This window comes from Pleurodeles waltl, chromosome 5 (assembly GCF_031143425.1).
Source record: "Pleurodeles waltl isolate 20211129_DDA chromosome 5, aPleWal1.hap1.20221129, whole genome shotgun sequence".
NCBI lineage: Eukaryota > Metazoa > Chordata > Amphibia > Caudata > Salamandridae > Pleurodeles > Pleurodeles waltl.
The window spans coordinates 976005105-976020153 of NC_090444.1; the positions used below are offsets into that span (position 1 = coordinate 976005105).

Sequence of the window (15049 nt, forward strand, 5' to 3'; positions counted from 1 at the left end):
AAGCACCCAAGAATAAAACAAAGGATGTCTGTTATCCCCTATGCCATTCAATCTGTATGTTAATAATCCCCTGGATGTACTCAGAGAAGCAGCACAGGACATCCCCAAAATCGACGACATTGAAATTCATGTACAGTTGTACACTGATGATTAAGCTCTTAATGGTAGAATTGGGAACTCACTGCAGCAACCGCTGAGTGAAACTGAAACATTCTTAGGGGATTTCCATGTATGATCATGAGCACTAAATAGTCCCGCCCACATGCGGGGACCCCGGAGCAGTTATTTAAGATATCTTCTTAAGTGGAGAATTTTCGCCTTTCTTCAGGAAGGCCGTTAAAGACAGTCAAGAAGGAAACACATAATGCAGCCTATACATGCAGGCTACGATAGCCAAATTCTTCATCATGAAGTAAAAAAAAAAAGCTAGCACATAAAATGAGCATAATTTAAGATGATATGGAAACAGTATAAATCTCTTTCACAGACTCCTTTTTATGACAGGAATGAGGGAGAGCAGGGCAGAGTAGCCTCATAGGCTGTCATTATACGGCTAAAATAGAAGCTGTGCCTTTAAGAACCCAGAGACCACCAGTATCCCATCAAGCCCAGCAGTTGCTTCAGTTCTTTTTTTATGGCTCCTGCTGATGGGACACTGAAGCATTGAGCTCGACCTTTTTATAGCTTTTTATTTTCCCCCTCAAAATATTTTTGTCAGAAATTGGTGACTGCACCTTTACTTGCTGTTTTTTGCTTTTCCTGCCTTTTCTGTTATTTTTTTACAGAATATGGAGGAATTTTGTCCAATAGAATGCCTTCATTGTTTGATAAATGTCCTCGCTGTGGCAAGAAAAAGGCCAAAACAGACCCTCATGAGGTCTGTATAATCTGCCTATCTTCCTGACACCTGGAGGAAGTTTTCCAGGTGCACTCTGTGCGACAGAGAGAAGATTCTCCTTCAAGGAAGAGAAGAGACGTTGCCAGCAAACGCAGCCTACCAGTGGGTCTTCAGAGCGAGGGGAAGGTCAGTCTTCCACCAGGACACTTCCCTCAGCTTCCAGTGGACGTGGAAGGCCTGAGAAGCTTGTTCCAAGCCAAAGAAGACATCGGTACCGGTCGATGTTGAGGCAAAGTATGGCAACTACTTTTATGCCATCAAGGGCTGGTTCAATGTTGAGGAACCGACTACGCTCACCATCGACACATCATCAATCGACATTGATGAATTATGTGCCATTGGTACATCACCAACATCGAGGAGTGCCGGTTCCCCGGCGAGACAGCGTGGACAGTCAATGTTGAGGGCTGAACATTGAGGCGAAAGGTCAACGTCAAGGAGTCTGTCAACGATGAGGAGAATCATTTATTCTTCATCTGACTCATGCTCTCTGGTTGTTTTACCATTTCCTCCTCCATCTTCACCTCCCCTGCCTGCTTCGCCTCCTCTGATACCACCATAACAATCATTCCTTTTCTTCTACAAGAGACTATTCACCAATTTTATCGAACTCTCAACCGTGTCTCTCCGGTAGATGACATTACTATCTCTCGAGAGGTGATAGTCCAAAGGCCTTCAAAACTCATTATACCCACACTGTCCACATCGGCAATCTTTGAGATGTACTGCTTCAAGGCCATTGCTTCCACTGGTCCCGGGTCTCCTCGAACCGGGCATAGATTAATTCCCAACTCCAGCCATGGCTAAGCCTGCTCCTTCCCGTTTTCAAAAGAAATACCGGCTTCTGGATCAAGAGCCATTATTTATTTCTATTGATCCTCCACCCAACTCTGTTGTTATTTTGGCTGCCAAAAGAGTACATTCCACACCTCTCCATCATCCTTTTCACCTCCTTGCTGCACATGGCTACTCTCATGGAGTCACCTTGCAGAGGCATGCTTGGCTCTGGCCAGTATCTCTGAAACCGGAAGCGCTATACTGCTTTAAAAATTTGCCATTCCCAGGTTTTACACTATTTGCCAGCCATGCTGACGATGAGATAGCAAGAATGAAAACTGAAATGGACACGATAAAAACTGTGGGTCTGGAGAAACCCAGGGAACAGCGCAAAATGTTTTGACCCTACCAATGTTGGATTTTTTCGCAGAGGGTTCAAACCCCTCATTGACTTACAAGTAGATCTTAACAACAACACCTGAGATCCTACTAAAACCACAGCACAAGCAGACAAGAGGATGCTCTGCCCAACAACCCACCCCAGGTGGTAAACAAACATCAAACACAAAACCACGAGTCCCCCCCTTCCCCTTCCCCTCCCCCCCCCTCCCCCCTCCCCTCTGTTATCCACTCTGGTGGGTTGAAGTCTTACATATTGCCTGGAAGAGTGGCAATGCATCACAACAGATGCTCGCCTGGGTGCCGAACATTGTGAAGAATGGGTACTCTCTGGTTTACCACCCCACCACCGTCTGTTCCACCAAAGCCGTCCACTTTCCATCTCGACTCACTCAGGACAGAAGTCAACATCCTGTTACAAAAAATAAAGTGGTGGAAGCCGTCCCCCCACAGTCAAAGGCGACAGGCATTTACTTCAGGTATTTCCTAGTACCAAACAAAGACAAACACAAATTCAGACCCACTCTTGATTTCAAAGTCGCCAACAAGTGGATTCGGAAAGAGCAGTTCAGGATGCTGGCTTTACATCAGAAATATCCCCAACTTCATCAGGGATATTGGCTTTGCTCCATCTACCTTCACGTTGTCCACTTCCACATTCCCATCACCAGGAAGCATTGGAAATTTCTCAGCTTTCTTGTGGGGCACGACTATTGCCTGTACACAGTACTACCATCTGGCCTAATGTCAACACCCAGAGGATTCTCCTAGTGCATGGCTGTGGTGGCAGCCCATCTACGAAAACACTGAATCTTCGTCTACCCCTGTTTAGACGACTTGCTCATAAAGGCATCCACTTCTCATGAAGCCCAACTGCAGTTGGCCTTGCAAGCTCCTTCATCGGTTGGATCTTCATATCAACTACAAGTCCACGTGCACACCAGTCCAGATGTTGCATTACTTAGTGCCCTCCATCGGCACTATTCATGCAAAAGTGTGTTCTTCGGAGGAAAGGTGCCTATCGATCCTTCAGAAATGTCGGACTCAGGAAGGTGCCTCATCCAACAGCAAGAGCAATCTCATCTCAGCTCGATGGCCTCCTGTATCTTTCTCACTCCCAATGTCTGCCTCTACATGCGGCCTCTCCAAGAGCATCTAGAGAACCAGTGGGACCAGCTGATGGGCAGCTGGGAGGACAAGATCACACTCTCCTTACATGCAATACTATCCCTCAAGTGGGGGTGTTCCCCAAGCAATCTCCTCCAAAGGATGCCATTTCACCAACAGGTCTCTTCTCAAACCATTGTCACGGATGTATCATTGCTCAGATGGGCAACCTACTTGGGTCACCTCCAGATTCAAGGATCATGCTCTGAGAGAGAATGAGAGATGACATATCAATCTCCTCGAGCTCTACGTAGTTCATCTGGCACTCAAGGCCTTTCACCCATCATTCACCACCGACACCCTGCTTGTTGAAACGGACAATACAACTACCATGTACCACCTGAACAAGCAAGGGGGCACCAGGTCCAAAGCCTTGTCACTAGAGGCCCAGACAATTTGGAAATGGCTTTTGGCCAGGAACCTGAGGGTAACAACAACCCGCCTCCTAGGCACCCAGAATGTTCAAGCAGATGCTTTAAGCAGATCTCTCAACGAAAATCACGAGTGGGTCTTGCATAAGAAGTCGTTCAAAGTATCTTCCTCTTGTAGGTCACCCCTTCTATCGACGTCTTTGCCACAGCGGAAAACAGAAAATGCTGTGACTTCGCCTCTACGTATTACCATCCAGAGACACTGGGTAATGGCCTGTGGATCGACTGGTTAGGCAGATTTCTTTACACCTTTCCACTGATAACAGCAGTCCTGATTAAACTGTTCCACTCCAAAGTCAAAATAATCCTAATTGCTTCAGAGTGGCCATGGCAATGGTGGTTCCCGGACCCTCTTCACCGATCACAGCGTTTACATCTCAAACTGCCATGCAGGCCAGACCTATCAACAAAATTCGGAGGACAGATGATTCAACCCCAAACTCTCCTCCTTGAATATGGCGCCATGGCTTTTGAGCCAGTGCTGTATGGACACTTGAACTTGCCACAAGACTGCAAGGAAATCCTTAAGGAGGCTAAGCGGCTTTCCACTCGATCCTACTTACGCCTCCAAATCGAAGAGATTTTGTGTCTGGTGTTCCTCTAAGAACGTGGACCTGACTACTTGCCAAGAGAATGTGATTCGACCATGCTTTCTACACTTGGCTAAATCTGGCTTGCAATTCTCTTTTACAAAGGTTCATCTGACAGCTCTTACTGCTTACTGGAAATGTCCATCACAAACCTTTTTTTTTTTCTCCAAATCTGTCATAAAGGACTTCTTAGAGGGGCGGAGGAAGGTTTTGCCTTCCATTAGGCGTGCCTCTCCTCCCTGGAAATTCAATGTAGTGCTTTCTTGCCTTATGCTGGAACCCTTTGAGGCCATCCAAATAACATACCTACAACACTTTACGCGGAATGCAGCTTTCCTGGTAGGAACAACATCAGCTCGCCTGGTTAGCAAGATACAAGCACTCTGTTCTCATGAACCAAGCACTCTTTCATTCTAGCAAAGTGGTTATGAGGACTCACCAGAAATTCCTTCTTAAGGTAGTGTTGTACTTCCATGTAAACCAGAATATCTCATTGCCTACATTCTTGCAGAACCCCCCTACTCCAGCAGAAAGATCTCTCCATTCACTAGATGTTAGGAGGGTTCTGAAACTTTAGCTTGAAAAGACGAGATATAGCTGCCAAACGGACCAATTGGTTCTTAACTGTTGTCTTGTCCGCGCTGGATTAGCCACCTCCAATCAATCCATCTCAAGATGGATAGTTTCATGTATTTTGTTGTGCTACCAAAAAGCTAATAAATCACTAACAGCTAAACCCAAGAGACACTCTACTAAGGGGAAAGCAGCTATTGCTGCTTTACTGCGCAATATCTTGATTCCAGAAATTTGCAAAGCAGCTACCTGGAAATCAGTAGATACTTTCACCAAGCACTACTTCATAGACTCTGATGCTAGAGCAGATGCTCATGTAGGGCAGGCTTCCCTCAGAAGTCTGTTTGCTTAAACTACCTTAAAGTGCTTATAGTGACCATCTGTCTTCTACGCTGCGATATGTGGGGGTGCGCTTGCTACTGTATTCTTTGCTTATTACTATACATGGAAATCCCTTACAAGAGAAGGAGTAGTTTCTTACCTGTAACTCCTATTCTCCCGTAGGGGAATTTCCATGATCAGTCATAAGCAACCTTCCCTCCTCCCCAGTGGAATGGACACGAGGTATCCTTCAGTCTTTATATGTCCCATAGCTCCTTCAAAAAAATCGACTGCCACCATCTGGGCAAGATGGGATACTGGTGGTCTGTGGGTTCTTAAAGGCACAGCTTCTGTTTTAGCCATATGATGGTAACCTATGAGGCTACTCTGTCCTGCTCTCCCTCATGTCGGTCATAAAAAGGGGTTTGTGAAGGGGATTTATACTGTTTCCAAAACATCTTAAATTATGCTCATTTTAGGTATTGGCCGTTTTTTGACTTAATGATGAAGAATTTGGCCATTGTAGCCTAGATATATAGGCTGCATTATCTATCTCTTTCTTAAGTGTTGTTACAGGCCTTCCTGAAGAAAGGTGAAAAATCTCCACTTAAGAAGATATCTTAAAGAACTGCTTCGGGGTCACTGCACGTGGGTTGGACTATTCGGTGCTTATAACTTATAATGCAAATTCCCCTACAAGCGAACAGGAGTTACAGGTAAGAATCCTTTCCTTCTGCAACGATTTGGCAATATTAATCCATAATCAGACATCCAAAACCATGTCATGGGACTATCAAATAAGAATGGCTGTGGTCAACACTAAAGAAGTCTCAGGAAAGGTTAAACAGTTCCATTATTCAGAAATTACACGATCACATCTCCTGGGTGGTATAACAATATGCAACATTAACATAGAAAAGAGAGGCAGCAGCAAATGACATATTTAAGATTCACAAAGAGGTATGGCAGTGGGGTCCTTAAATATATGTAAAACATTTTGCCAAACCACGTTTGATGCCTTAATAACTTAGAGTTGAACTCTAAGGTCTCAGTCAAGTAGATAGAACACAAAGAAAATGTGGGCAAAAGATATGGTGCTTCCAAGTTCAACTCTACCTGGAGGTAGACTGCGTTTTGAGCCACTATTCTTAAGAGCTACGAAGGTGGTAACACGCTATGCCCTAAAGAGGCGCACCTCTCAAGGATTGGATTTGGTCTGTTTCGAGTGAATTCATATCTCATGCAAATATTGTGCTGTATGTACCATCATCATGCATTCTTAGGTGCTTCAGGTATTACAGGATGCCTCATTGCCATGAGTTTGAATTCCTTTTGCTCTAATATTTCGAGTATCCCTCCAACTTCTCAATTGTAGGCATCTGAGTGGCAAGTTGGGCTGGCACCTAAAGCCACACTGTAATATAAGCTGGCCTAGAGTATGTGTTCACCTTTTACTTCAGCGAAGCTCTGAACTTCAGCACAGTGAAATGATTGGATAATGTTTAGGACTACAGCGTTAAAGATCTCCTTTGCTGCTTTGACCTGGAAAGAACATGGTAGACTACCATGATCAATTATAACGTTCCCAGATTAATTTCTAGAACTATGAAGGCCCAGCAGCTTTGAGCCCTGCCCTCCTGATGTACCTGGCAGGAATCCAGATCAGAAATGGAGTGCTTGTGCTGCTGCCAGTACTGTTTGAAACAAACCCCAAGGGCCCACAAATTCATTCTCCAGCTCTCCCTTAATGTTTCCCTTGAAATACTGTTGTTGCTAGGCTGCAGTCAACAAAGAAAGTTGTGCCCAACCAGACAAGCAGCACCTGCCACATTGGTAGATCTAACACACATGTATTCCCCTTTTGCCTTGCTAAAATGAGACCGATGCCCCCCTTTTTGAGTTGAGCTTGTTTAGTTGTGCCCTGTGAGTAAATAGACTCCACTTCTTTTCTGAATGTAATAGCAATGATTGGGCATTCCACTGATTGTGCATTGCTTGTTTTTTAATTGTCCTCTCCTCCGGACAAAGGGACAAATTGTTGATTTTCTACAACAATAAATTCTTCCAACTCTCTTATTCCAGAACACAGGGTTGTCTTGGTAACATATGAGCTACACCTCTGGTACAAGTTCAACCCTTGCTCCCTAACTCTGCCCTTGAAGATCTGTGGTTATGCTCACCCTCGACTGAGAACAGCTAAGCAGACACTGCTGATCTTCCAATATGCAGTTGCCATTACTGCTGCTGCCATGAACATGAGTGAGCAAGACATTTTGCTCCGAATTTGCCTCCTTTTCCAAGAGAATGCACTTTAGGGGAAAGACCAGGCCTGTCCATAGGACTCAATGAAAGTTACTCATTGGAATAGACTCACAGTTGATGGTTGGGCGCTCTGGTTGTGTGAGTAGTTTATACAGTTTTCCTAGTTCGTTTAATCAAGGCCTCCTTTATCTTGTTAGAGATCTGAGGAACTTATGTCAGTGGTTTAGAAGCACCTTCTTTTGGGCACAGTAGTCAGCCATGCAGGCAGAATAGTCGGCCATGCCATCATAGAGGGGTATAGCTTATTACACTAGCTACGTGCAGCTCTTCCGCAACAATATGATCTCAACCTCTTAACCTCTGCAGCAGATAGTCAAGGTGTGAAATTTGACTCTGGTTACGGGCAGCCATCCAGACAATGACTAGTTGTGATTACTGTACCTGTAGGATACTTACTTTTCCCAGAGGAGCACAGAAGGTAGCTTTGCTTCACAGTGGGAAATAAACACTGTAAGTAGAATATGCTGTCCTTTGGATCAAATGCAACCCACTTGGACTTCACTGAGATCTTAGCTCATGTGGATTACTTTATGTGGCTTCTTGAAGTACCCTGCTGCTCAGCTGGGTGTTTGCTTAGTAAGGGCTTTGCAGTGTAGCTGATTGAGTCCAGTTTGTCTGTGGTCCTCAGAACCCTTTTTATGCTTGGGTTCCATGGTTCATGCTTTAAGGAGGAATATTTTATAGGTAATGTGGACACAGGACCCACAAATGCCTTCCTTCTCCTGGAGGACGTAGGAGGCATCCGCCACTAAGAATAGCTTTTCATAATACAGATTTCGTCCTATGGGATAGTCTTCTATACCAAGCATAATGTGTTCTCTGCAGCTCCAACTGGCAGAGTACCAGGGCGAGTTCCTAGACAGCCAATAGAGTCCAGTCCTGTTCTTGTCTTCATTTTTTTCACATTAATCATAAGATGATCGGACAATGAAGCTAGCTTTTTCAGGGATGCTCTTACTCTTATCGTTGCGGGGAATAGCACTCATAACCAATACATCAGTTTAGTGATCCGTCAGTGATTCGTGGGATGTCAGTACACCCCTCCACATAAATTAATTAAAGCTAGATGTTTTATCTTGGCCCCTTCCTGCTAGTAGTGGGTCTCAGTACAATCCTTTTACATTCAAAGGCAAGGGGGCATGCACTATCACCACCTTCTCTGCTGAAAGTCAGTAGACCCTGTCAGTGGGACAACAGCTCAAGGCATATAGCCTATACAAATGCAAGCAGTCTTAGCAGGCTCTTTCACTGCCAGAGTTGAAACTGTGCTAGGAATTCTTGAATCTTTTGGATCCGAGGGTACCAGTCATCTGCACTTGGCACAATATAGAAAGTCCAATTGTGAGCAATTCTCCTCTTGGATGAGCAGTTATCCTACATTTGTGGTAGATTACCAGATGCTCAGCCCCTTAGGAAGTTTATATATACCCTTCCTCTGATGATTCTTGATCCCAAAGTTCCTCAGAAAATAAAAGCAGCACTTGGATGGTTAGCCATGCCCGAGGCTACTTCTTGGCTTTGCCAGGTTTGGTTCTCAAAAACACTATCTTCTTCAGAGGGAACAGATCAGTCTCGCACAGAGGAGAGACCGTTTGTAAATGTAATGAGAATCCTTCACCCCTCCACCCAACACGGAACGTGAAATCCTAGTTACCCCGTAAGCCTTTTCTCAGCGGATCTGGGTGTTATTGTGGCTGCCAGGAAGACATCTTTCACAGTACAGTGTAAGGGTAAATGGCTAAATGGCTACGGTTCTGCTGTTGGGCCTTGTCACAGAACAGGTAGCCACTCATGCTAGTGCACAATATGATGTCTTTCTCCAGACATTTAAGTGAATTGAACTTACAGGGCGATAAATGTCAAAATTACCTTTCATTGGAGCTTTTAAAGAACAAATGTGAGGAATCGTTTTTCATCATCAATTGCCATTTGACTGGCCTACTTCCCCTCGTTCCCCTCTAACCGGTACAGTGATTGGTTGGGATTTAACACTAGACTTGTACAGGAACCTGCAAAATTAGTTGTCTGTAAAACATAATCTCTACTCGCCATCACAACTTTTTTTCCCATAGTTTTTATCCATGCCTATAGGTTTCCTCTGCTGAGGAAATGCTGTACAACCTCAATGCCTCTCATTCCATCTTGACTGAACGTTGTATGATCTGTAGACTAACACTTTGTATTTGTTGATGGCAATGATGCTGGTTGGCATGTAGACATTATGCTCTTGACAATTCCTCCCGAATGCAGCAGGCTGTGAAACACCTATTTGATTAAGGCTTGCTGCTGGACGATGCCTCCTTTTCTACTCTCTTTACTGTGCAACTTACATTATAAATGGAGAGCTAAGATTTATGAGTAGGATAGAGTTGCTTTCCTGCTGACCCAATTACACCTACTTCCTTTCCAGTTATTAACTCACATCGACAAAAAAAGCCTTTTGGTACATTTTGTTTGTTCTAAATCTAGGTATTGGTAATGTAGAGACCTGTAAATGGAATGGAGCGTGGCAGTGCATAACGCACAACCACACACGATTAGCAGGGAGCAGAAATCCTAAGTTGAATGCTATAGAAGATGTCCCTTATTTTTTTTGGTCCTCACAGTCACTTTGCACTGTTCCTTTCTCTGAATGCTGTTCCTCACAAGAGGAGAGGAAACCGACACCCCATGATTGCTGACCGACACCTCCAATTTAGCAAAACGTCTTTTTAAAGGTAATCCTTGGGCATGTTGACTTTCCACATAAGGTTTCAGGACCCTCCCGTCGCTATGTGGATCACATGCAATATCTATTTGAGAAACACAGTTAATATTTTTAAACAAGTCCTCAATAGATGGAGGATCTGAAGACTTCCATTTCCTGCATATCTCACGCCTTACGAGCAAAACTAATTAAAAGATAAGCCTCCCCTTAATAGCATGCTCAGCGAAGTCAGTCTGGGGATCCATACCAAAAACACCAACTAGTGGGCTTACCTTTCCTCGATGCCCGGCTATTTCGCTTATAGTTTACTCACAGTGTTCCAATATGATGACACTACAGAACATTCCTTAACCATATATAGATCATTCGCTTGCTGTGATTCACATTTCGGGCAGGAGGGGAATCTTGCCTTATACTTTTCCCAAATCGCTTGGTGTTCAACATGCCGTATGAAAGTTCTTTCCTCCGCCTCCATCCGCACCTGTGAGTGCAGCTCGTAGTATTTAAACCTCAAGACCTACCCCCAGTGAGCAATGTCATTTGGGACCAACTAATTAATCTTACACCATCTCACACCCAAATAATTTAAACCTCTCTGTTTCAAAGGCAAGCTCAATGCATCATCCAAACATTTTGGCGTCCCAGGGGTGTCCCAAATTGGTGCAAAACTTGCAGAATATGGAATTTGAAGCTCTTTAAAGCTGCAACAAGGAATTTTAATCTGACACTCTTGAAATATTTGGGGTCCCTAAATTTATACAAGAAATGACAGCATCCCGTTCCTTCTTGCATAGTGGTATAAAATCTATCCTTTATTGAAATGTCTGGCTCATTTACTAACAAACTGATATTTGTGAGCTGAAAACATGGCAATAGTTCTGAAAATCGGGCAATGTTAACCCCCCTGCCAGGAGCTTCCTCCTATGTTTCTTCCAGGAAAGTCTGATACCCTTTGGTGCCCAAATAAAGCTGTTTACTCTGACCTCAATCTTACTTGTATCCTTTTTTGAGAAGGTGAGCAGTATGGTATCAAACAAATGTAATTTTAGGCAAAATAATAATTTTCACCAAATTCACTCTCCTGGAAATTAAAGGAAGGATATTCCATTTCTGCAAAAGCTTGTTCATCTTTTTGCTTACCTTCCACAGATTTACTAGAGTGATATCTGCTAAGCTATGAATGATTTGAATGAGTAAACCCTATCTGGTCTGGGTGTATAATTGCTGTAATCACTCCTGCTATTCTGCTTGCCAGAACACTGACAAAGATCTATTATTATCTGAACTTAGCAGGGAAATTGGCTGATACGATTGAGCGCAGGTGGAGTCTTTAGTTGGTTTCAAGATCATCACAATTGTGACCTCTCACAAAGAGGGTGGGACCTTTTCTCCATGCTGGCATGTCTTATTAAACAAAGCTTTCAGGGTTTGGACCAGGACATGTATTAAAGTTTTGTTCAACTCAACTGGAAGGCCAAGGGTTCCTTGGTTTGTGATATGATTTCAAACTTCTTCTTTGGAAATCTTTGTCTAAGGCAGTCACCTGTGCTTTGGTTAGTACTGGGCGTTCGTTATGTTGAAACCATTTTTTTTTCCCTGTCTGGATAGATATCCTCTCTGTATAAACTACCGGATAGTACTCTGCATAAAGATCTATTATGCACTGGCCAAGAAGCAGTCCCCTAAAGACTTTCTGGCTCATTCCACCCGAAAACACTGCATTAGCTTGTGGAGTCCTTGTACTGTACATCTGTCGGGGAGCAACATGTGCATCTCTGCATGTGTTTACCAAATACTACTGCGTCGACAGTCAGGTCCATTGTGACAGGCCCTTTGCCCACAGGACTACCTGGTTTAAATCAATTTTGCAGCCCCACCTCCAGGAACCCACTGGTTGGGTATCAATTTTAAGGTAAGGAATCTGCAGCTAGAAGTCTCTATCAGATGATCGAGTTACTTACCTCTGGTAGTGCCTCATCTCAAAAAGACTCTATCTAGCCTCAGATTCCTTACTGACTCTGATATCCTCCCTGCTCTGTGAACTGATTACAGTGTGAGGATCACCCTAAGGGCGTAAGAAATTCACACCAGTTGTCAATATTCATTGTGGCTCCCCGCTCCTGGTGTGGAGAGTTGCATAAATTAACTGATGTCCGCGTCGAGTGGCACCTATATAGACACTTCAGGGGTGAATTCCGGTGCAGACAATGCGACAACATGGAGCTGAATGACACCACCTACTGGCATGGAGGCATACTGCATGAAACGCCTGGTTTCAGTCTGACACCTTGAGAATATGCTAAGGTAAGGAATCTGCAACTAGAGTCTCTTCCAGATAGGGCATTACCGAAAGTAAGTAACTTGCCCTTCATTTCTCAAGATGCTGAACTGTTTATGAACATCTTAAATATGTCCATGACTGACAATGACAATTATAGAGAAACCTTTTGTGCTGCCTGAAATCCACTGCTCACTACTCCTCCCTTTTATACTTATTTTTTTCGAACTTTATACCAAATGGAACAGTTTTAAATCTGGTGTTTCTTATATCTGCACGATGCAGCAACCATACAGAAAATCAGTTAGCAGATAGTACAGCCTTACAGTTTTGTATTTTGAACTTGATATTTGTAGTTTTTCTCTATTTTCTTTTTGTTTGCATACTTCTGATCTTGGGTGTTGGCTCCTAAGCAACGTTTTGTTTTCGAACCAGACAGTCAAATTGCCCTTTTATTGCAAATAGCACAATTAAAAATGTAGTGTCGCAGTAAAAACGTTGTGATGATTCTCCTTTAAGAATAACTTGACAGATTCATGGAAGTTGCTTCATTTTTTTTCGTTTACATAGGTACCTATTCTAATTTGTACAACCATCCTCAACTGATCAAAGAGCCACCAAAGGTAAACCTGCACTTTATTCTTTTCATGTGATGGAAAGTAGAAGCACATTTTAAATCACCTGATTGGCATAACATAATCACTTAAATCTGTGCTCAACTTTCATGTAGTTTAATCATCATATATGGGTTGAGAAAAAGAACATGAATGCATTTGTATGGAAGCCATTATATGCTTATGAATTAATTAGCATTTTAATTTTATGTTGAATTTTTCATGCATCTTTATTACCTACCTCCCCATTTTTAACATAGTTTTTTTCTGACCTCCACAATTTTAACCTTTTTCTGGCCTTCACATTTTTCGACTTACACCATTAGCGTAGCTATAGTTCCACTACCTAAGCTAGTCCAGTACATTCGCAATCTGGGTGTATCCTTTTGCAGTGATCTGACTTTCTCTCCTTCCATGAACTCCATTATTCAAATCGCATTTCACCATTTGTCATCTTCTGCGCATCCTTCCTTTCACCAATTTCCCTAAATGTGTGCTCTAGTGCTTTCAGTTGTGCTATCCCACATGAATTACAACAACTTCTTGATCTGCCTTCCAGGAACTTTATTGACAAATTAAAAATAATTAAAACTCATTTGTAGCTTCTAACATAAAGACCAAATCAGCTTCTACTCAAGTTCACTTCCCTTACTACCTACCAAAATGAGATCTCCATTGAACACTATGTGCATTGTTCACAAATCTGTTCATGGTTGTGCTCCTAGTTCCCTGTCTAAATTTGTTTAGGTTTATCACACAATCAGACATCTAAGCGCCTCCTCTGCCCACCTCCTCATTCCACATCCCCCTAATCGAAAACGATAGGGGAGCAGGATGCTTCCTATACAGGACACCTTCCCTGGGCACTTCTTTCCTTATTCTCCCAAGATTAGAAAAATACTAGCAATAGTGAGGACCACTATTCTTTGTTACTGCGTCTCATTGATGTGCAAATGGTGTTTTTATTGCACAGTAAGGGTGAGTGGAATTTGTGTAATTATGAAAAATGTCCACCTAATTATGCGTAATTATGTAAAATGCGAATGTGTAATTTATCACTGTATTTTAGCCTGAAATGCTCCCTGGGATTTCGGGCTAAAAACGTGCATCAATTTTTGACTCAAGAACACATGTTGCCCTAAAAAAATAGTGCAAAGAAAAATAAACAATAGCTGCCCACGTTCTGTTGTTCATATGTGTTCACTGTAAATGTTTACTGCAAATGACACATAATTACGTGAAGTGGCGTAATGGGGTAATCGTGGGAATTTTGTGTAACAAGTGTAATATGAAATTACGCAAATTACATTGGCGTAAGTAAAATTTCACCCAGGCCTAGTGCAACGTTGCATGTTTGGTCTGACGCATCAAGTCTTATCATTATTTTTTGCTTCTTCATTGTCCCTCATATGGATCGATTGACAAGCTTGTAACTCCATCTGCAAGAGCTTTCATGACTTCCTTGCCGTCTTCTCAAAGAAGAGCTGTCTCCTCAACAAGCATATCAACAAGGAGGGTTGCTGATAACCGTCTAAGCTCCTTTTTGTTGGAACAAGTAGCACCTCATTGATGACCGGTTTAAAGATATGGAAAGCTGAGCAAATGCAGTCAACATAATTTGGGACAATGAATTTCAAGGTTCATCAAGACTCATTCAATAGGCAAAACACAATGAAACATGCAAGAAAGCAAAGCAGTGCCAAGGACCAGTCTGAAGGAAAGACATACCAAGAAAATACAGGTGATCATATAGGTGAAAGTTGTCCGGTGAAACCGAGAAAATGGAAAGCAGGCAGTCATTGCACCTATACCACCTTCTTTTGAACTTCACATTGCTCCAAACTTTCTTAATTCCCATAACTTGCTCATCAACACTTTTACAGCCCAGAACATTTTCCACATAGGAGCCACCATTCACTGTTGATATTGAATAGGGAACTACATGATTACTGTGAGATATACAGTGAATATG

The 15049-nt window shown here is 42.9% G+C and overlaps 1 protein-coding gene across 1 annotated transcript in view; it reads left to right on the forward strand.

The window, feature by feature from the left end:
- Positions 1–15049, forward strand: part of LTV1 (LTV1 ribosome biogenesis factor) — a 238136-nt gene that overhangs the window by 151910 nt on the left and 71177 nt on the right. Inside the window, exon 9 of the mRNA XM_069235129.1 lies at positions 13034–13086. Within this exon, the coding sequence (XP_069091230.1) occupies positions 13034–13086 (53 nt within the window). The remainder of the gene's footprint in view (positions 1–13033; positions 13087–15049) is intronic.